This window comes from Erinaceus europaeus, chromosome 21 (assembly GCF_950295315.1).
Source record: "Erinaceus europaeus chromosome 21, mEriEur2.1, whole genome shotgun sequence".
NCBI classification, from domain to species: Eukaryota; Metazoa; Chordata; class Mammalia; order Eulipotyphla; family Erinaceidae; genus Erinaceus; species Erinaceus europaeus.
This window is the reverse complement of record NC_080182.1, coordinates 40,077,711-40,101,346: the sequence shown is the minus strand read 5'-3', so window position 1 is coordinate 40,101,346 and position 23,636 is coordinate 40,077,711. Positions and strand designations below refer to the sequence as shown.

Below are 23,636 nucleotides of genomic sequence, written 5' to 3'. Positions count from 1 at the left end.
TTCCCTCTGGTGGGACCTGGCCATTTGATGGGATCCCAGGGAGACTCTTTGAAGGCTTTTTTTGTGTGTGAAGTGGCAGACATTTCAGCTCTGCTTCCAGTAGAGGAGCAGGCCCACTTGCTCCAGCTTTCAGCTGACAGTGCTCTGTTTATTGGTGACCTGGGGCGGTGGGGGTGGGGTGGTGTGTGGTGGTGGTGGTGTGTGTGTGTGTGTGTGTGTGTGTGTGTGTGTGTGTACATGTGTGTGTGTGTGTGATTTCTGAAGCAACATCAGAATTCCACAGAGGAAACTTCATAAGACAAAGCAAGAAGGGTGCTTACTTATAGAATAAATTCACAAAGTGAGTGAAATTTCTAGATCTTTCTGTAAAGTCAAAAGTTTAAAAGGAGACTCCAATTACTGATAGTAATACTCGGATGAAGAATCCAGAAGCCACAGGGTATGAAGCCTTTAGGTCTGGGAATAGAGACAGAACATTTTTACCAGCGTGACTTCTCGATGACTTGTTTTCATTAAGGTAATTTTTTTTTTTTTTAACCAAAGCACTGATCAGCTCTGGCTTATGGTGGTGCAGGGAATTGAACCTGGGACTTCAAAGATTCAGGCAGAAGAGTCTCCTTGCATAACCTTTATGCTCTCTATTCCCACCCAAGGCAAACGCTGATTTGATTGTTGATACTGTGATGAATCAACTGCAGGGAAAGACATTTTCCAGAGGTTATTCCAGAACATTTAGGGGAAGGGAAGGAGGAGGGAGGCATCAAAGGAGGTAAAAAAGGAGTAAGAAACAGTTCAGGGAGGCTAACTGCCATTTGCTTAGCATTCATTCTATGTCAGGCAGTGCGCTTTCAAATAAATTAAGACATTAACTCTTTAAAAAACCTGAAAACTGTATTTTAGTCTTCAAATTTTCGATGGAGAAATTGAGGCTTAGGAAAGGAAATGACTTATCTAAGGTCACAGAGCAAAGAAAACTGGATGGGAGCAAACACTTAGGTCACTCCAAAACTCCTGGTCCTTTTTAACGTCATTTATTTGGAACACCTGCCTTTAGAGAAACTGAGAGAAGGAGACAAAGAAACCATCTTTTGGAACAGCCTGTAAATGAACCTGCACGTGCACCGAGGGGTCTATATCCAGGGCTGTAGTGAGCGAAGGAAACACAGCAGCTGGAACATTTTAGAATTCTATTCTAAAGGCAGAGTCCTGAAAGGACGATCTTAGCAAAATGAACTAGACACTTCAGGAGAAGCAGCATCTTCAGAAACAACTATTTGGAATATGTTGTTTTTCACTGTTTCAGATAAAGTTATGATCTTGGTAGGGGCCATCTGTAGGATTGTCATGAGTTAATCAGATGGCTGGCTAGCGTCCGAGCTGGATATGATTTCTTTCTATCCGAGAAGAACTGATCAGTTTCTAAGACTTCCAAAGTCATTTATATTTTCATCCTTCTAGAAAATCCAAATGAAACAAGAAAACAAAAACCGTCACAAAGTAAGAAGTACTAGAGTATGTTACAATTAGGCACTCAGCCACTATTATTATTTGAAGTACTGAGCACTATGTGCAGAGCTCTCCTGGAGAAGCTTATCAGTTCCTTTTTTTTCTTTATATTTATTTATTTTCCCTCTGTTGCCCTTGTTGTTTTTCAGTGTTGTTTTTCAGTGTTGTTGTAGTTATTGATTGTTGTTGTTGTCATTGTTGGATAAGACAGAGAGAAATGGGAGAGAGGAGGGGAAACCAGAGAGGGGGGAGAGAAAGACAGACACCTGCAGACCTGCTTCACCGCCTGCGAAACGACTCCCCTACAGGTGGGGAGCCTGGGGCTCAAAGGGAGATTCTTACTTGGTCCTCGCGCTTTGCGCCACGTGCGCTTAGCCTGCTGTGCTACCGCTCGACTCAGTCACTTCTATAGAACATCACTCATTTATTAGAAGTTGTACAGAAATAGTATTGCTTGCAATTGTCAGCTGTAATTCCTTTTTTTTTTTTTTAACCAGAGCACTTCTCAGCTCTGGTTTATGATGGTATAAGGGATTGAACCTGGGACTTCGGAGCCTCAGGCATGAGAGTCTGTTTGCATAACCATTATGCTATCTACCCCTGCCCTCAGCTGTAATTATTTTGATCTTAGCTCCTACAGATTCAATCTTTTTTAAATTATCATCTTTATTTATTATTTATTGAATAGAGACAGTCAGAAATTGAGCAGAAGGGAGAGACAGAGAGGGACAGAGACAGAAAGACGCCTGCAGCCCCGCTGTACCACTCGCAAAGCTTTCCCCCTGCAGATGGGGACCAGGGGCTTGAACCCGGGTCCTTGCACATTGCAACATGTGTGCTCAACCAGGTGCGCCACCACCCGGCCCCAGTTCTTTATTATGTAAGGGATAATCGTATAACTTTGGGAGATGTTTCTGGAGCTGACTGCCTGGAATTATTTAGGACCAAGTTCATATCTTAGGTTTCAGCATTCTGAATTCTCTATTTTATTAAAATAAATAAAAATATTTTTCAAACTATAAAGTTTCAGACTACTTCCTATAAGCACTAAACAGGCATCTCATATACAGTCACAGACTCAGGGTTTCATGAATAGAATTTGGATGTTACTTCCATTATTAGCTAGCATTCAGTTTTGTACAACTATAGTTTCTAGATCAATATTTTTTCACTCCAAACTGATTGAGCTGAAGTCAGATTTTCTGCATTTTAACTAAGTGCCCCATGTTGTCTGCTGCAGATATTTTGTTCACTTCACTCCTAATACATACCTCTTCTGGAGGGTAATATTTCTATCAAGTAGCTGGATAGCCTCTGTGAGGACACTGTTAAAAATCGTTCGACTCCTCAAGGCAATGAGTTTTATTTGTAAGTAGCTTTAATTGCGGGAAATGACTTCCTTTGTTGAGTCAAATTAAGTCTTACATGATACATCTAGTTCTTTTACCATCACAGGAGATTTTAACACCCACTATTATTTTTAAGAAAATAGAGTTACCAAGAAAACAAGTCCTTCTCTTCCTTTTCCATCTCTGTTTTGCTCCTTCAGATAGAAGTAGGATGACCAGAAGAGGAAAATGAAGGTGTTGAAGATTATATCCCCGACAGGAAGACAGGGGCTTTTGCTATTGACACAACCATGATATTTCAACACCAGGCATCTAGGAAAACTTGAAATTTGCATTTCCCAGAGTAACAGCACAACACACATATATGAACAAGTCAAACACCCAAGACATGTTCCACCAACAGACCCCCAACATGGGATAGTCTCAACTGTTAAGAGTAACGATGTTGAGAAAAAAATGTTGATGGGGAATAAGGTAGAGTTGGGCCAGCTGTCAGGGCTTCTCCTGTAAGAAATCAGTAGGAACTCTCACTCCTCCTAGGTTTTTACTCATCTTACCCAGCTGCAGACACTTCTGGGACAAGAGGTTGTCCTTGGGGGAACATTTATGGAGAAAGTAACTGGCTGAGAAGGCATCATGCATATTCAGGGGTCTTACTGGGACTTCCCAATTTCTCAGGACTTCACTAATTTATCCTTTTTGTATTCTTACTTGGAGAAACAAATATTTTATTCACAGATTTCTCTAAAAATTTATTTTTTTTAATGAGAGATGAGATAGACAAGAGAATCACTCAGATCTAGCACAAGGTGAGGCTGGGGACTGAACCTGCAGCCCCAAGGACTTGAGACCTGAGCTATGCCAAGGATTTCAGATGAAACTAATCACTAGTAAATTTCACATGGCAGTGATGATGGATTTGAATATGAAAGGAAGAGCATTAAGAGTAGCTACAGGAACTAGTAAGTTTAGTATTCTCTATTTAAAATTATGTAACATAGTTAACTGGAAAAAATTCTGTGTCTCAACTATCCACTTACAAAATGGTGGTAATATGGCAGGTGATTTCTGTAGCATAGCTGCCATGACAGTTGCCTTATATGATATAATACTAAGTAATTTTTACACAATTCCTGAACATCTCTTGGTATGAACATGTCAGTCATTGCTAGCTTTAGTGAGAGTTGTACTTCTTTGCTTGAAGAATTCAAGAAGCAACATCAACTCATTCTTAAATAGGAGGGTTCAGGTGCTGGAACAGGATGGCAGAGGAAGAAGAGCTAGAGGGGGTTGCAGTGTTATGTGGAAAACTGAGAGATGTTACACATGTGCACACCACTGTATTTTACTGTTGACTGTAAAACATTAATCCCCTCAATAAAGCAAAAATATAATTGCATAGGTCTGGATGAACAAAAGGGGAACTAAAAAGAAATATATTAAATCTAGATTGTTTCCTTTGCCTCAGTTTTTCTTCTCATTTAGAGGAAAAAGAGAGAGAGAGTAAGAGATTTCAGAGACAGTGAAGCAGGAGGTACTGGATCTTATGTGAACTGCCCTATAAACAGGAAGGTCCCATTTCTCTTACAGAAGGTATCATTTATTTCTGCTATTCTAGTCAATTTTAGGATACATGATTAACACATCAGAAATCTGAGTTTGTTGACTGTAAACTATTAATCCCCTAATAAATTTTTTTTTTTTTAAAAAGGGAACCTTTACACAGAAAGGCCTTTTGGGCTTTTTCTAGAGCCCTCAGGGAAATCTGTCCCCTAAGCTTTACCTGTCTATCATTTCTGCATGGATCCTACCTCGGAAACTAATAAAGGAAGCATTTTACATACACACACACACACACACACACACACACACACACACACACACACACACACATCTTGGTTTATTAAGATGTTTTAATAATATAATTCCCAGATCATTTATTCTTGTTTGGTGAGAAATAAAGATGGGGTAAGTCCAGGATGTAAGTGCAATATATTTTCAAAAAGCATTTTGAATTATTAAACCCTAAATGTTCTTAAACACATAGGCAAGGCCTTTCTTTCATTACCAAGCCTGGCATCTGGGTCTGTCTGCCGGTTGACATGCAGGGAACAGTATGGATTCTAGACTGCCTCTGACATCCAAACTGTGTAATCTCTGGGAATGTCCCCCTCTGCAGAATTAGAGTGAAAACACTGCTTTTCTTAACTTACTACATTGTAGAGAGGATTAAGAAAAATAAAGTGCTGGTCCACCCACTCAAGTCAGAATCAGAAGTGTCGGTTCACCAGACTTCCCTGGACAGATGATCCCACCGATGTGTCCTGGAACCCCACCTCCCCAGAGCCCCACCTTACTAGGGAAAGAGAGAGTCAAGCTGGGAGTATGGATCAACCTGTCAACACCCATGTTCAGCAGGGAAGCAATTACAGAAGCCAGACCTTCCACCTTCTGCACCCCACAATGACCCTGGGTCCATACTCCCAGAAGGTTAAAGAATAGGAAAGCATGGGAGCCAGGTGGTAGCACAGTGGGTTAAATGCACATGGCACAAAGCTGCAAGGACTGGTATAAGGATCCCGGTTGGAGACCCCGGCTCCCCACCTGCAGGGGAGTCGCTTCACAGGTGGTGAAGCAGGTCTGCAGGTGTCTATCTTTCTCTCCCCCTCTCTGTCTTCCCCTCCTCTCTCCATTTCTCTCTGTCCTATCCAACAACAATGACAACAATAATAACTACAACAACAACAAAAAAAACAACAAGGGCAACAAAAAGGAATAAATAAATAAATTTTTAAAAAATTAAAAAAGGAAGTGTCGGATCAGCCTTTGCCTTACCACTAGCTAATTGTCTCTCCTGAAATAACAGCATGGAGGGAGGATATGCCCAAGGTTTTTGCCTTATTTCGAGGCCAAAAGGAAAAGGAGCAATGTGGTCGTCATCTCACAGTCCACAGAGCAATTCTGGGTTTTACAAAGCAAAATATGGTGTCCACCGGAGACACAGAGTGACCACCGGGTGGGGTCTTCTTTACCACCACACTGGAGCCCATGTTCTGGACACCCAGCCCATGTTTTTATTTCATGAGTAAAATATGATCTCACTTTTCTTTTGTAATCCAGGAGCATGAGGATGGTTATACATTTGTTGCAAACTGCATGCAGATAAGAGAGGGGGATTCCTTTGGAAACTACATCCTCTTAAGAATAACTCATTTTTTGATCAACTATACATAATAGTAGTGCATTTGTTGTTAAAACAGCAAGCTTTTTTTTTACCCAAATGAAGAGAAAACATTCATTTCTTTATAAATATTTTAAATAATTTAAATACATATTTCATACCAAGTATATAAAAATAGCCTCTTTTTTTTGATAAATAAAGACATATTCATTTACATGGCAAATAACGTGCAATAGCTAACCACTGGCCGCCAAGTCTGGTTGACTGATTGTCTAGGAGATGACACTCAGAGGTCACCCACCGTCCCTCTGCCTTCACAAAAAGAGAAGCGGGTCAGCAGGAGCTGCACACTGATTCCCGAGGCCAGCAGTGCTGTGGATCTTGTTCAGGGAGTGACTAACAGGCACTCAGGAAAATCCTTTGCTGCACTGCTGCACGATGGCTTAGAACAACAACGAATTGACAAATTCTTTGTCTAGGACTTGTAACTGCTCAGACCCTCAGGGTCTCTGGACTTTTTCCCTATGTCTGTCAAACAGACCTGTAAGTCAATACCTGGACAGGAGAATGTTTCTGTTATGCTCCCAGGATCTAGAAACTGTTTGCTACAGGACAGAGGAGGTTCTACCTTTTTCTCTGACTCTCACGCTCTCTTAGGCAGGATCACCAACTCTACCCCGTTTTTTTTTTTTTTTTTTTTTACCTGTCAGAAGCAAATAAATAAATAAATAAATAAATAAATAAAAATGAAAAATAAGGCGAGCTAAGCTGTCATGCAGTGGTGGGCCTGAAACTAGCCATGTCTGCGCCATGTGCTCTGCGGTCGTCACACGTCTACGGTTTTATCAGCGTTCACTTGTGCTGTGCTTGTGACAACTTCCAGGGGGAAGTTCTCCAAAGGTTCAGGGGAGATGGAGGCCATTCCTTTCCGGTGGTCCCACGATCCTGCCAGGTTTTCCAGACTGAAGGAACTCACGGCTCCCTGCCCGAAGCTGCTCTCCTCCGATCTGCTTGGGAGGACCAGATGCAGGGACGTCTCTGAAGAGGGGCAGAGGGAGGAGGAGAGGGTGGCCGAGATGGGCTGCAGGGGCGTCAGCGGCGTGTCGGAACGTGGAGAGACGCACCTTAAAAGTGGCACGCGACCTTCTTGGACGACTTGGTAGTGGGCAGGTGAATGATCCAGACCGGAAGGCTGGTAAAGTTCACCGCCCGTGGGGTTCTGTTCCTGAGACGCGGTTTGTTGGGGGCTGCTCCCCACCGAGGAGGGATCTGCGCTCCAGATGTCTGAGGTGAGACAGAGCTGTGCCTGCGAGTAAGCAGTGCCCCCGGCTCGCAAGTGCAGGCAAGGCTGCTGAGTGCTGCAGGTCTGTAGGCCATCCCTGGACGGACACACGGAAGTGGTGTGCAGACAGCAAACGTGCTGTGGAGGCTGCTGGGGCGAGAGGATCTTCTCCAGGAGCTGCATCACATTCTTTATGTCTTTGCCTAACTGGGACACCTCCCGAGCCAACGCTGTGACCTGTGTGAACAGCACAAAGCAAGAGAGGAGAGTCAGATGCCTGGGAAAGAGTTCATAGCAGGGTGGCAGGGCGATGATTTTTTTATTATTATTATTATTTTTAACTTCTTTATTGGGGAATTAATGTTTTACATTCCACGGTAAATGCAATAGTTTGTACATGCATGGCATTGCTCAGTTTTCTGTAGAACAATACAGCCCCCCACACCAACCCCCAATAAGGTTTCTATGGCAGAGGGTAAGGGTAGGTCTGCAAGAGTGGTGAACCTCCATTTCCTGCTGAGTCTCAGAGAAAATGGGCAGCCTGGGTTCCTGACCTGAAGCCATCTTCAATCCAAGGGAAGCCAGAAGCACACAGATAGTCTGGCATTCTCTCTCTTTTAAAAATTTTAAAATTATCTTTATTTATTTATTGGTTAGAGACAGCCAGAAATTCAGAGGATAGGGATGAGAGAGAGAGAGAGAGAGAGAGAGAGAGACCTGCAGCACTGCTTCACCACTTGCAAAGCTTTCCTCCTGCAGGTGGGGACCGGGGGCTTGAACCCGGGTCCTCGTGCACTGTAACATGTGCACTCAACCAAGTGTGCCACCACCGGCCTCGATAGTCTGGCATTCTTTATCAGTGATTTTGGGATTCAAGAACAAAAATCAGAAACGTAGGTCCACCCCCTCTTGCATTTATTACAAACAGACAGTAGTGTTTATTTCCTCTGTGATGCTCAGTGGTACACATGAATAGCCCAAGGCAACTAAAAATGATATCAAGTGGAAGGTATTGCACGTGAAATATTCAGGGGAATACCTGTCCAGGGAAGACACCCAGAAAGAGACAGCTTTCCCTTTTGTCTTCTCTGCTTGAAATTTACATTACTATAGTTCCAGATAAACTGGTCATCAGTGACAGTGAAAGCATAAGTGAAAACTGACAGATTTATTGGGAAGAGAGTTTGTAGAGAAGTGAAAAGTGCCAGAGGCTGGAAGGTAGTGTAGCAGGTTAAATGCACATGGTGTGAAGCAGGTCTGCAGGTGTCTATCTTTCTCTCCCCCTCTCTGTCTTCCCCTCCTCTCTCCATTTCTCTCTGTCCTATCCAACAACAGCAATAACAACAATAGCAATGATAATAATAACAAGGACAACAAAAAAAAAATGGAAGAAAATAACCTCCAGGAGCAATGGATTCATAGTGCAGGCTCTGAGCCCCAGCCATAACCCTGGAGGGAAAAACAAAAGGAAAGAAAAGTGCCGAAACCAAAGTTGAAAATTAAAAAAAAATGTAAGTAGGGGAGGAATAGGTCCGGATAAACACTGCAAAGAGCCTGGATTTACACACGAGTGCAGAGCTCATCAAACTATAGCCCCAGCTATGTGGTGCAGGCTTTTGTTAATTTTACTTGATGAGAAATTTAGTTATCATTAGCCTCTCAAGGAAGATATTATCCCCAACACTTAAAACCACTAACTAGTCTTCCTTGTTTATTTTATACTTAAAACCATTGCCAACATTCACAGGAAGATTTATTTTCCTAGCAACCAACCCCACTGATTTCTAACCATGGAAGATGAGATGATCAAATTTGACTGACATCTAGTTTTTTTTTTTGAAAGATCTTTTTTTGAATTATTTTTTAATCTTTTTTAAAAATTTGTTGGATAGAGACAACCAGAAATTCAGAGGGTAGAGATGACAGAGAGGGAGAGAGACAGAGAGACACCTGCAGCCCTGCTTCACCACTTGTGAAGCTTTCCCCCTGCAGATGGGGGCTTGGGGCTCAAACCTGGGTCCTTGCACACTGTAACATGTGTGCTCAACCAGGTGTGCCACCACCTGGCCCCGACTGACGTCTAGTTTTTCTGGAATGTTTATGCCTTTTCAAATAGAATAAAACCTGCATTTTAGACAATAGGATACACGGATATTTTCTAGGATTTGCTTAGACCAATAGCACTAACAAAATATTGCAAAGTGTTGGCCTTTTCCTTGAGACTTCCTATGACTTGATTTGACTATCAAGAACCACAAAACTATCATGGGAGCAACAGAATCATAACCTAACCAAACCGAACCAAACCTAACAAAACCAAACTAAACCTAACCAAACCGAACCAAACCTAACAAAACCAAACTAAACCTAACCAAACCAAACCTAATCTAACCAAACCAAACCTAAACAAACCTAATCAAACTTAACCTAACCTAACCAAACCAAACCTAACCAAACCAAACTAAACCTAACCAAAGCTAACCAAACTTAACCTAACCTAACCTAACCTAACCTAACCTAACCTAACCTAACCTAACCTAACCTAACCTAACCTAACCTAACCAAACCTAGCCAAACCTAACCTAACCTAACCTAACCTAACCTAACCTAACCTAACCTAACCTAACCTAACCTAACCTAAGGGCAGATCAGTTTCAGTGATGCCAAAACCAAGACTGCAGTTTGGGGCAGGGTTTCCCAACAGCTGATCACATCTCGTTAATTCAGCTCACTTCCTATTAGTGTTAATTCTCCCTGGCAGCCCCATCAGGAGGGAGTAGTGCTTAACTCAGGCATTTTGAAAAGGCCAGTAGGAAGTCTTTCAGCAGTTCAAGCAACCAACTGCTAACACCTGTCTTGAAATTGTCAGGCCAAAACAAGGTTTTCAGCAGACCTAAAGCTTGTGGTGACAAAAAGATACCTCGGGGGCTGGGCGGTAGCACAGCGGGTTAAGCGCACGTGGTGCAAAGCGCAGGGACTGGCATGAGCATCCTGGTTGGAGCCCCCAGCTCCCCACCTGGAAGGGGGTGTGGAGTCACTTCACAGGCGGTGAAGCAGGTCTGCAGGTGTCTATCTTTCTCTCCTCCTTTCTGTCTTCCCCATCTCTCTCCATTTCTTTCTGTCCTGTCCAACAACAACAGCAATAACAACAATAACAACCACAACATGGGCAACGAAATGGGAAACATGGCCTCCAGGAGCAGTGGATTCCTAGTGCAGGCACTGAGCCCCACCAGTGATAACCCCAGGAGGCAAAAAAAAAAAAATACCTCTGAGCTTCATATGTAAGATGTGAGAGTGAATGTGGGATTCTGAGTTTCGAACATTTTACAGCCACTTGTTAGTTTTGTAACCTGCCAAGTCTCCCTCAATTGTAAAGTACATGGATCACACTTAAAATCAGTATCTAGATCTTGGCACTGAAGACATTCACCCAAGGATTTGACTAGCTTTCAATCAAAATTTCAGAAAAGAAGGCTGACACTAAATGAAATGTTTGAAGGGACATAGCGGCCATCCAGCTCCTGTAGGTCTAAATTTAATAATGGTGTCAAATTCACCAGAGACACATTAGCTCAGCTTCCGATGAACCTTTTTTTTTCTTTTCCCCCCAAAAGGGTTATTATTGCTGGTGATTGTCGCATACACGACTTCACTGTTCCTGGAGACCATTGCTTCCTCTTGTTTGACAGACAGTGAGAGACAGAAAGATAGAGATAGAGGGAGAGACAGACAGAGACAGAGAGCGAGACATCTGCACCACTACTTTACTACATGTGAAATGGCCGCCTTGCAGGTGGGGACTGGACAGCTGGACCTGGCTCTCTGTAGTGGGTGCATTCCACCAGCTGTGCCACCACTCAACCTCTAAAAATGCTTTGAATTAGACATATATTTGGATTCAATTAAGACACAGTCTTTGAAAAACAATTTTGCAATGGTGGGGTTTATAGTTAAGAACATTTATACCCTTTTCCTGTTGGGGAATTATGCAGATGCAGTCTTTGCCCTCAGGTTTTGCCACTTGTCGCGATATTCTCACAGTGCCTTTTTCAACCAATCCTGTCCTGACATGTCACTCCTGGTTGTTGCCCTACAAAGCCCTCCCACTTCCGTGCTCTCTCTCTCTCTTGCCCGCCTTTCACTTCGGTGATTAGATGCAGGGAAGGTTGCTGTGTGAGGTGGCCATCTTTGCTACCTCCACGTGGCCCAAACTGCTGCTCTCTCACCCAACTCTGAGGTGCCAGCGCAAAATAAAGGATTGTGTTCCCTTTCTGCTCCAAACCTCCTTTTTCTGCGTCCCCCCCCTCCCCCCCGCTGCAGCAAGTGACATTTTCCCATAATTTGGGAGCTACTCTCTTCCCTGATCCAGCTTTCTAGTCTGTTTTCCAGCCATGGCACCATCTCCCCAGACAATACCCTGGGCCCACCTGCATATTAGTACTTGTCAGGCTCAGGCAAAAACTAGTAAAGTCATGGGTCTCTTGGAATAGACCTAAAATAGACCTAATAGCTTTTTCCAAAATGGAGACCCCAAATCTTCACCTGCAATACTCTTGCCTTTAGGTTCACGAATAGTCCAAAAAAAAGTTTTTTTTTTTTTTTGGTCCCTAGCCTGGTTCAGATTTCTTTTTTAAATCTACTTATTTATTTATTTACTCATTAGCTCGTATAGCTTACTGAATCTAAGTGCCTATTTAGTTTAGGGGCACAGATAAAATCATGTGCCCCTCTCTCTTCTTCTCTGCACATTTTTTTTTATTATCTTTATTCATTTATTGGATAGAGACAGTCAGAAATCTAGAGAAAAGGGGAGACAGAGAGGGAAAGAGAGAGACAGACACCTGCAGCCCTGCTTCACCACTCGCAAAGCTTTCCCCCTTGCAGGTGGGGACCAGGGGCTCGAACCTGGGTCCTTGGGCATTGCAACATGTGCGCTCAACCAGGTGCGCCACCATCCGCCCCCCCTTCTCTGTGCATTTCTACGCTGTGACCGTTGCTCCTCTTGACGTGTCTCGTAGTCCCTTCATGGGACCTTCATTTGGTTTTGGCCTTTTTTATCTTGCTGGTTCTTTTAAATGGATTCTCTCACCTGTCCTCCGCTTTGACCTCTGGCTTTTTCTTTCTGCTGGTATTCTTATTCTTTTCTACTGCATCATCATCATCATTATTATTTCTATTATTATCTCAGTCACTGTTTTTTTTTTAATTTATTTATTGGAGGATTAATGTTTTACAGTCAATGGTAAATACAATAGTCTGTACATGTATAACATCCATAATTTGTTCTGCTTTATATCTTAACTCTTTTTCAGCCACCAGGTTCCAATTGCTAACGTGATGCCAACCAGACTTCCCTGGGCAGACCAATATGTCCTGGAGCCCTGCCTCCCCAGAGCCCTGCCCCACTAGGGGAAAGAGAGAGACAGGCTGGGAGTATGGATTGACATTCAGTGGGGAAGGAATTACAGAAGCCAGACCTTCAACCTTCTGCACCCTATAATGACCCTGGGTTCATACTCCCAGAGGGATAAAGAGTAAGAAAGCTATCAAGGGAGAGGATGGGATACAGAGTTCTGGTGGTGGGAATTGTATGGAGTTGTATCCCTCATATCCTATGGGTTTTTATTTTATTTTTTTATCCTATGGTTTTTGTCATTGTTTGCTTTTTAAAATAAAAATTAAAAAAAAGATAGGGATGGACATTACTTAGTGCTCAGAGGATCAGTCAATCAAGAGGACTTAGCAATTATTAACATCTATGCACCTAAGGAAAGGCCATCTGAAAACATCAAACGTCTACTGAAAGAGCTACAGCAATATATGAACAGCAACACAGCCATAGTAGGGGACTTCCACACCCCACTGTCTCAACTTGACGGATCATTCAGGCAGAAAATAAATAAAGAAATGGAGCTAAATGAAGAGATAGATAGCCTTAGAACTATTAGATATTTTCAGAGCCATTAACCCCAAGAAACTGCAATACACATTCTATTCAAGTCCACATGGGTCATATGGATAGACCATATGTTAGGCCAAAAGACAGCACAAGCAAATTCAGGAGCATTGAAATCATACTAAGCATCTTCTTAAACCATAGTGGAATTAAACTAACACTTAACAATCAACAAAAGATTAGGAATAATCCCAAAATGTAGAAGCTCAACAGTACATTACTTAACAACTATTGTGTCAAAGAAGAAATTAAGAGATAAATCAAAATGTTTCAAGAGTTCAATAAAAATGAAGACACAGCTATCAAAATATTTGGGACACAGCAAGGGCAGTACTGAGAGGGAATTTCATAGCCATATAAGCACACAATAGGAAATAAGAGAAAGCTAAAATGAAAAACCTGATTGTACACCTTAAAGACCTAGAAGAAGAAGAACAAAGGAGCCCTAAAGCAAACAGAAGGACAGAAATCACTAAAGTTAGCACAGAAATAAATAACATTGAAAATAAGAAAACCATATAAAAGATCAGTGAAAGTAAATGCTGGTTCAAATGCTGGTTTGTCAAAATTGACAAACTTTTAGCCAGAGTCACAAAACAAAAAAGGGAGAAGACCCAAATAAATCAGATTGTAAATGAAAGAGGAGCTATCACATCAGACACCACAGAAATTCAACATATCGTGCGAGGCTTCTATGAACAACTATATACCACCAAGCCTTTAACATCCCTTTATGATCAAAATGCTACAAAAAATGGGAATAGATGGAAAATTCCTCAAGATAGTGGAGTCCATATATGGCAACCCCACAGCCAACATCACACTCAATGGTGAAAAACTGGAAGCATTTCCCCTCAGATCAGGTACTAGACAGGGCTGCCCACTACCTGTGCCCAGACTCTACCAAACCAGGGGAAGCTTTGTTGCTGTTGTGTCTTTCCCCCTCTCCTTTCTACCTGAAAAAGCTAGCTTGCAATCCCAGTGACAAAAGATAAAGCACAAATAACAACACCCCCTCAAATGAAAACAATCAACAAAAAGTTCTGTACAGCAAATTATAGAAATGTAATGACAGGGCTGGGGCAGTGGAGCATCAGTTAAATGCACAAATTACCATGAGCAAGGACCTGGGTTCAAGCCCAGCTCCCCACCTGTAGGGTGGATGCCTCACGAGTGGTGAAGCAGGTCTGCAGGTTTCTATTTTTCCTCTCCCTTTCTATCTCTTCCGTCTTTCTCGATTTCTCCATCATATCCAATAAAGCAGAAAGAAAAGGAAATATAAGGAAAAAGTGGCCAATGGTAGCCAGTGATAACCACAGTGGCAATAATAAGAAAATATAATAAAACATATACAGTGTCTCAAAATAAGCCAACATCTGCATTTCCAGGTAATTATAGGAAAGACAGCTTCGGTAAAACATAGGAATAAACCAAGAATATGAAGCGTCCAGGAAAGAAATGCAAAATGTCAACATAAAATAAAAGAAAAAAGAAAATCAATGAGGTGTTGGGTGGTAGCGCAGCAGGTTAAGCACTTATGCCACAAAGCACAAGGACCCACAGTAAGGACCCGGTCCGAGCCCCCGGCCCCAACCTGCAGGGGAGTCGCTTCACAAGCGGTGAAGCAGGTCTGCAGGTGTCTATCTTTCTCTCCCCCTCACGGTCTTCCCCTCCTCTCTCCATTTCTCTCTGTCCTATCCAATAACAACGACAGCAATAACAACAAAAAAGAAATTTAACGACATAAAAATGATTTCCTACAATGAAACTCTAGAAGTGGACGTGTTAGCATGTATTCTAAGTATATACATATAAATACATAGGGCTGAGGAGATAGTATAATGATCATGCAAAAACTCATGTCTATGTCTGATACAGCAAATCCTAGCAATGGGCTTTTCAAAGTTAACCCAACTGCCAAATAATTTGGTTATAGCAATAACTATTTATTGCCTTCGTAAACCCTAAGACAGCAGGAACCTTCCTCTTCTCTATAAAGCCCATACATCTCCTCTCAAGTCGTACCAAATGATACTGTACCTGCTGATCCCAATCTGATCAGCACAACCAGTACCACCTCGGCAAGCTTCACTTCGGACTGTGCCCAGAGACGTCAGGTGTGGAATGTCAACCCTTCAGCTTTATTACTCTGGTGAGACCTTTTCTAGCTCATAGGACTCCTTAATTACATTTTGGGTGGTGCACTTCTTAACAAAACTCAAAACCTAGATATAGACCAGGGCCCATGAGATAGGGCATATGTACATGCTATTCATAAGTTAGGAGAAAATATATACCTTTTTTAAAAAAAATATTTTTATTTATAAAAAGGAAACACTGACAAGAACCATAGGATAAGAGGGGTACCACTCCACACAAATCCCACCCCCTCCCCTGGTAGCTTTCCTATTCTTTAACCCTCTGAAAGTATGGACCCAGGGTCATTATGAGATGCAGAAGGTTGAAGGTCTGGCTTCTGTAACTGCTTCTCCGCTGAACATGGGTGTTGACAGGTGGATCCATACTCCCAGCCTGTCTCTCTCTTTCCCTAGTGGGGCAGGGCTCTGGGGAAGCGGGGCTCCAGGACACACTACAAAAGTGCACAGTAATTTGCAGAGAGCCAATAAATGCAGCAAGCAAGTAGAAAGACCTAAAAAGTCACCTTAAAGTACCTAATCAAATGGTTTCCACTTAGACCTAGATATCTTTCTTACCTTCCTCCTATTACACGTGTCCCAATCACTCCAAAGGTAACCTTGTCAGACAGAGTAAGGACTACAAAAGCTGAGTAAGGGCAAGAGACTGGCACACTTTAATGATGACTCTTTAGTCACTGCCAGACCACCCCATCACCTGGGGCCCTAGTCAGGGAGTCGTGGGATTCCCACACAGACATGATGGGACTAGACCTCTAGCAGATCCCTTTCACCACTGTCACTGGTCATCTCCATCAGGAACAACATAATGGACCCCTTTGTGGGCCCCTGCAGGACCTTGCCCTCAATGTGGATCAATGGTAGAGAATGTTCCATTCCCTGAAGGGAGGTAGACGACATACTCTATCTACCACCTGAAGAAGATGGGTCCTGAAATTAGTGCAGCCTAGAAAGTTCCTAGCCGTGACCACAGAATGTGAGCCCAGACCTACAGAGAAGCAGAGGTTACATAGGCTCCTGTGCTGAATATGGGCCCCAGACAAAATTGATGGGGTTTACAGTTAACAATATTAATATACTTTCCGGGGCCGGGTGGTGGCACACCTGGCTGAGCGTACATGCTACAATGCCAAGAACCCAGGCTTGAGTCCCTGGTCCCCCCCCCCCCCCCCCGCAGGGGGAAAGTTTCATGAGTGGTGAAGCAGTGCTGCAAGTGTCTCTCTGTGTCTCTCCCTCTCTAGCCCCTCTTCCCTCTTGATTTCTGGCTGTCTCTATCCAATAAGTAAATAAAAAATAAAAAAATAAAAACACCAATATTTATATACTATCCCATATTTGGGAGCTACTCTCTTCCCGATCCAGCTTTCTAGTCCTTTTTCCAACTATGATACCATCTGGGCCCACCTACATATTAGATGTCAGGTGCAGGCAAAACCTAGTAAAGTCACAGGCCCTTTGGAATAGACCTAAAATAGACCTACTAGCTTTTTCTAAAACAGAGACCCCAAATCTTCATCTGCAATATTCTTGCTTTTAGATTCATGATTAGTAAACAATCTTTTCTGCTTTATATCTTAACTCTTTTTCAGCCACAAGGTTCCAGATGATACCATGATGCCAACCGGACTTCCCTGGACAGATGACCCCACCACTGTGTCCTGGAGCCCTGCTTCCCCGGATCCCTGCCCCACTAGGGAAAGAGAGACACAGGCTGGGAGTATGGATCCACCTGCCAACCCTCATGTTCAGCGGAGAAGCAATTACAAAAGCCAGACCTTCCACCTTCTGTACCCTATAATGATCCTGGGTCCATTGCTCCCAGAGGGATAAAGAATAGGGAAGATATCAAGGGAAGGGATTGGATATGGAGCTCTAGTAGTGGGCATTGTGTGGAAATGTACATTATAAAATGTCAATATTTCCATTTTATAAATAGAAATTTAAAAAAAAGACTCATGTCTAACACACTGAAATTCTCAGGTTCAGTCTTTAGAACTACAACAGGTGGAAGTAAGCAGTGCTCTGTAAGGATAGCCACACAGTGCCAGCTAGAGTTCAACATACTCATGATTGCAATGTCTTTCTTTGGCCAACAGTGTTGACATACTACTTCTACCACATACATTTGCCAGTTTGAGACCACAGACTTTGAATGAGAACCCAGAACCTTCAGTGTCTCCAGGATTGTAAACAAGTATTTACATGTTCAGAAGACAAAATTACTGCGTTGTCTTGAACTAAAAGGAGCAAGGTATCCAAGGAAAGAGAGCTTTCTTTAGCCCTAGAGAGCGATGATCAGTTTGAGTTAGGGAAGATTCCTGTCACTGGGGGCACACCCTACATCATCAAAGTGTTAGCTCCTACTGGGTACGGGAACTCGCTTTTATAAAGACAAAGCCAGCTGTCAAGAGAGAGATGGCATCTCCTGGAGGTGGAGATTCCAGTGACAGTGAAGGTGACAACATATTGCCACAAAACATGCAGTAAAGTTTCTGCTTCCTGACTCCTGCTGGGTTTGTTAACAGAATTCAGTCTAAAAAAAAAAAATCTTTTACTAAACCAGAAGTAGAAAGAAAAGAATGTAGTGTCTTTACTTGCTAAGAGTGGTGAGGCTGGGCTCTTTCTTACAAGACATTATGGTGTTCATTTGCCTAAAAAACTAAGTTATTATGGGATATTTTGTGAAAAAAGACGAAGAAGAAGAAGAAGAAGAAGAAGAAGAAGGAAGAAAGAAAAAGGAGAAGAAGAAGGAGAAGAAGGAGAAGGAGAAGAAGAAGAAGAAGAAGAAGAAGAAGAATAAGGAAGAAAGAAGAAGGAGAAGAAGAAGAAGGAGAAGAAGGAGAAGAAGGAGGAGGAGAAGAAGGAGGAGGAGAAGGAGGAGGAGAAGGAGAAGAAGAAGCAGCAGCAGCAGCAGCTGTGGCATCTTGTGGAGACATGTCTTCCAAGTAACTTCAAATCAAAATACTGCAGAAACACTACAGTAAAAATAAGTAAGAGGCCTTCTAATTGGAGTGACCAAAGTATCCCCTTTTCCTCAACAGCTGTTTAAACCTTCAGATTTTTGCGTCACTCACATTAGAAAACACCCAGTCTCTTTTCTAGCAGTTATTACACACTCCTTCCCAAGACCCATTTTATATGTTCTCAGTGGCTTCATGTCCTGTGTTTGCCACTTTATGAATCGTTAGACTTGATACTGAGATTCACAGCTCTCTGGCCAGTTCCCTTTGATTAGGACCTCTTCTCTGCTACTTTTCACTTGGCAGTTTTAGTTTCTTCCTTGAAACTTTTTTTTTCCCTGATCCTTTATTTTCTCTGCAGAATGTTTTCTTAACAAGATAACTGATACTCAAATAGCAGGCAAGCCCTTCATAAACTGTCCCCAACTATGTTATGAATTTCTTAAAGAAAGAAAGAAGCCATTATTAATTTATCTCAGTGTCTCCCGGCTCAGGGCAATGCCTATGTCACATGTAATGTTACATGTGAGTACTGCAACATGTGCTCAGACTACCTTGGATTTATAAGTGAATGCAACTTTTACCATTTTGAGGGACTTTCTTCTCATATGACTTTCAATGTTGATTTTTATTCATATCTAATGGTCTTATCATAAATATTCTTGTAGGAAAGCTGCCCACTTCTTTTTTAAAATTTTCATTATCTTTATTTAATTTATTGGCTAGAGACAGCCAGAAAGCAAGAGGGAAAGGGGTGATAGAGAGGGAGAGAGACGGCGAAACATCAGCAACTCTACTTCACCACTGGCAAAGCTCCCCCCTGCAGGTTGGGACCAGGGGCTTGAACTCAGGTCCTTGTGCCTAACATATGCACTCAACCAGGTGTGTCACCACACGGCCCCAGCTGCCTACATCTAACTAATGAGGAAGCGATAATTAATTCTTCCTCTGAATATTACATTAAGAATTGTGACTTATAAATTTTCTGAATTAATCCCATGAGTAATGTCTAGATTTTATTTATCATATTTCTAGTCACTTTATGGAAGGCATAATGATTTACAAGACTGTCACATAACTGGTGTGTTATCTTCCCATGATAGATAGGGTATACCATGCCCGCCATCAACTGAGGACTTCCTCCACCATTGTACACCGGTCTTCCAATACTTCCTTCACCTCTGCCAGCCTCCCCCTCCAGTTAGATAGAGACTGACTCTGTTGCAACAAAACACATCTACTCCACTTGTCTAAAAGAATGTGGTATTCCCAATGCTAATACCCTTAAAAAAAAGCCCATGTTCAGCGGGAAGCAATTACAGAAGCCAGACCTTCCACCCTCAGCATCCCACAACGACCCTGGATCCATACTCCCAGAGAGATAGAGAGTGGGAAGGCTATCAGGGGAGGGGGTGGGATGTGGAGATCGGGTTATGGGAATTGTGCGGAATTGTACCCCTCTTATTCTATGGTTTTGTTAATATCTCCTTTCTTAAATAAATAAATTTAAAAAAAAAACTCTTACCATGTTCCCTTCATAACTGTAGGACTAAGCATTCTTTGGCCAAAGCTTTGACTAGACTTCATTTATATTACTGCTTTGTCACTTAGTCCCGCATAAATTTAATTTCCATGGGTAGCTGCAATTCTCAGGGAAACTGCTGGCTTACTGACCCTCTCCCATGACTACATTTTGGATGCCGGGCAAGAAATTGAATTAAGTGATTTAGAATGGTTTCATCAGCTAAAATTTGGAAAATCATCTTTTCTGCATCCCTAGTTAGTATGCTGGATGGTTATTTTAGATGTTGTCTTCTGATGATTTCTACTGATTAGGTGCAGAAACCTAACTTAATACAATATTCTCTTACGTTTGTCCTGACTTCTATTTTCTTTAATCATTTCCTTTCTCTTCCTCCTTCTCATTGTTCTGTAGGTAAGAATCAATCAATCTGGAATTGAAAAGTGTTGGCCAAACTAGTTTATTATGACCATCTGCATAGCCAATTGTTCATATCCAAAACTTCTCTATCCTTTCCAATGCTCCAACTGCTAGAAAGAAGCTATAAACACACCATCTGGGCTGCTAAGTGGCTCCACTTTGTACCCAGAGACTCATCTCTGTGCCCCCAACACCACACACTCAGCCATACATGTCACCGTGTGCCCGTCATATTTTCAGGCAGTGGATGCATCCTTTGGGGCCTCCTTTGAAGCCAGGGGCTCATATGACTTTCAACGTTGATTTTTATTCATATCTAATGGTCTTATCATAAATCCTCTATCATAAATATCCTCTGCCATAAGGAGAAACACCTGCATGATAAAGACACTTGTCAGATGGCCATGACAATCCATATACTGATCTTTTCATGACACTGTGAAGGGGAATGATTAATCGTCACAATTTTTTTTTTCACTTTGTACTCTTTTCACACCTCCTCCAAACTTTTGTTGATTTAGAAATCATCATCGTCGCCTACATTTCCAGAGTATCTGGCTTTCTAGGTCCATACTGAACTTGGTCTATTCATGAATAGTCACTTCTTACCCTTCTCTGAGTCATTTCCACAAGGGTTGTGCTGTGAAGGTTGAATAATTTAATGGATGCTAAAGTTTGGTTTCTTGTAACTGGCATTATGTCAGAATCCCATGTACCTAGCTCTGATAGGGCAACAGGCACTAAGGCTAGTTGAAAATCGCTTGTGATAGGAAATACTAACTCAGGAAAACCTTTTCCCAAGAAAAATAAAAGTAACCTATTCACATACCTCCTCTTCAGCCTCCGTCCTAGGAGACAGACATTCATGTTAATATTTTCACACAATTAACATTGGAAAAAAAATTTTGGTATTAACATACATACATCTCTGTAATGTTAAACAGTAGCAGAAATAACCAGAATGTCTGAAAAATGTCAACAACCTGTACTTCCAGTCTGAAAATTGAGTAATCACAGGCAGATATAGTGACAAATGCCTACAAAGAAAGCTTGAGCTAAACTACGACAATCTGTCAGCTGGGGAGGTGTACACGGTAGAATGCAGGACTAGAATATGCAGGGTCCTGAGTTCAGTCTCCAAGGCACTACATATGCCATATTGATACTCTGCTTCTGCTTGACACAAACAAGCAAGCAGGCAAACAAACAAGCAAGTAACTCTTAAAAAAAAAATAAAACAATAAAAAGTTTGGTATTGACTACACAAGTCCATGTTATGGGACAGATACAAGTATGACTTGTCTTTATTGTTCTTTAGAGTAACCCTATAAATTTGGCCACCTACAAATATAATATATGGAAAATTCAATAATGAGTTAACTGTCCTTTTTAAGAAATATTTATTTATTCCCTTTTGTCGCCCTTGTTGTTTTATTGTTGTAGTTATTACTGTTGTTGTTATTATTGTCATTGTTGTTGGGTAGGACAGAGAGAAATGGAGAGAGGAGGGGAGGACAGAGATGGGGAGAGAAGACAGACACCTGTAGACCTGCTTCCCTGCCTACAAAGTGACTCCCCTGCAGGTGGGGAACCGGGGGCTCGAACCGGGATCCTTATGCCAGTCCTTGCAGCTTTGCGCCATGTGCGCTTAACCCGCTGTGCTGACTCCCGAGTTAACTGCTCTTTCAACATTAATTTAAATAACTTTTGCTAAGTTCCCCTAAGTACTGATAATATTGCAAGACACAGAAGGCAAAAGATTATCTTTAAGAAGAAAGAAAGTTTCATACAATCTTGGTATTTCAAGGAAGTCACCACCACTTCAAAATGGATATTTTAGAATCCACGTACAGTGCTGGTGATTTTCTGTCCTAATTTTATGCTCCAGTATGTCTTTATCATTAAACCTTACACATTTTGGTGCAAATACAGACATTCTGTTTGGGCTTATCTTTGGGTGTGTGCCTTCTAGGGACAGAAGTATGTTTTATAATGAATACTACAATGTATCTCTGATAACATTTATCATTTTACATACAACATTGTCTCCTTTTGTCTTCTCCTGCTCATGTTCTACACTTCTTAATCTTGGCTATTAGTGCAGTATAACTCATAGACTCTGAGTGCAACTGAACTTCAGTTGATAGAGAAAAAAAAAGTGATTTCCATTTTTGTTCATTCAGTGAGCAGATGGGCAATGCATCTGTTGATATAATCTTCTTAGCTTGAGGAGTTCTTGACCTGTCACTCAGTTTTTGCCAAACATGTTCACATTTTCCTGCTAGACACACTTTTCTTAAATTCAGGGATGTTAATTACTCCAATTCTCTCCCCTTCCCATGAACACATATATATTTTTATAAGCTCGATTTAGGTAATTAAGTGGTCTTTCATTTAATCCTTTGTTGTATTGCGTATTTATCACGGGACTCAGAAAAGTTCAATCAAACTCCATAAGCAGGCAAAAAAAAAAAAAAAAGACAATTGGCATAATTTCATCCTTGTGTCTTCTGCTTCACAAAGCATTCAAAAACAAGTGACAGTCTTTTTATCTGTCAGCTAAAATAATAATCATGCTCAGAACTTGCATAAATTTTATCCAAATGAGGATTTCAATCCCATTACTAAGGGAAGATTTACGTCTTTACACCCACAGCTGGAGAGACTTAGAGTGTTGGGAGGTGAAATGCTTATCTGAGGTCACACAGAAGCAGTACTAAGGGCTTTTCTCTTGCAGGTGTATCTGATGCCTTTTAAATTATAGTAAGAAAAGAACTCCAAGTCTAGTATTGATTACTCCAGTGGTTTCACTGAATTCTTATAAGCTCAGGCCTTTGGACACCACTTTATTACTTTTGCTACACTATGGTAATTCTTACTTATCAACCCTTTGATTGCTTCCTTCATCTATTTTCCTGTGACGAAGTTTAATTAAGATCTGAACTGAACGTCTTAGAAATCCTCAGTGTTACCAGTGAACACTAAACAAAAGTTTGTCTCATCTCAAAATACGCATTGTGCAGGTCAGTGCTCATTGTGCTTTTCATCTTTACAGGCATCTCCCAGGATCTTATATTATATATTCACAGTCAGTGGATAGATGTAGGACCTGGGATGGGGGATTTCTAACAAGTTCCCAGCTGATGCTTGTGCAGTTAGTCCATGCTCTATGAAATCAGGTCACTAGTTCTTATTTGTTGTCCGTAACATTTGCTAGCTTGACAGTGAGGTAGCTTGGCGAATTTAAGTGTTTTGTCTATTTCCTAAATCATTTCCCCCTTTATTTATTTATTTTTTCATT

The 23,636-nt window shown here is 41.7% G+C and overlaps 1 protein-coding gene across 2 annotated transcripts in view; it reads right to left on the bottom strand.

Annotated features, from left to right (window-relative positions):
• Positions 1-6,732: 6,732 nt before the first annotated feature.
• Positions 6,733-23,636, bottom strand: part of KCNH8 (potassium voltage-gated channel subfamily H member 8) — a 402,367-nt gene continuing 385,463 nt past the window's right edge. For both annotated transcript variants that reach the window (XM_007529685.3, XM_060180873.1), the window contains one exon: positions 6,733-7,555. In XM_007529685.3, the coding sequence (XP_007529747.2) occupies positions 6,863-7,555 (693 nt within the window). In that variant the 3' untranslated portion in view covers positions 6,733-6,862. The remainder of the gene's footprint in view (positions 7,556-23,636) is intronic.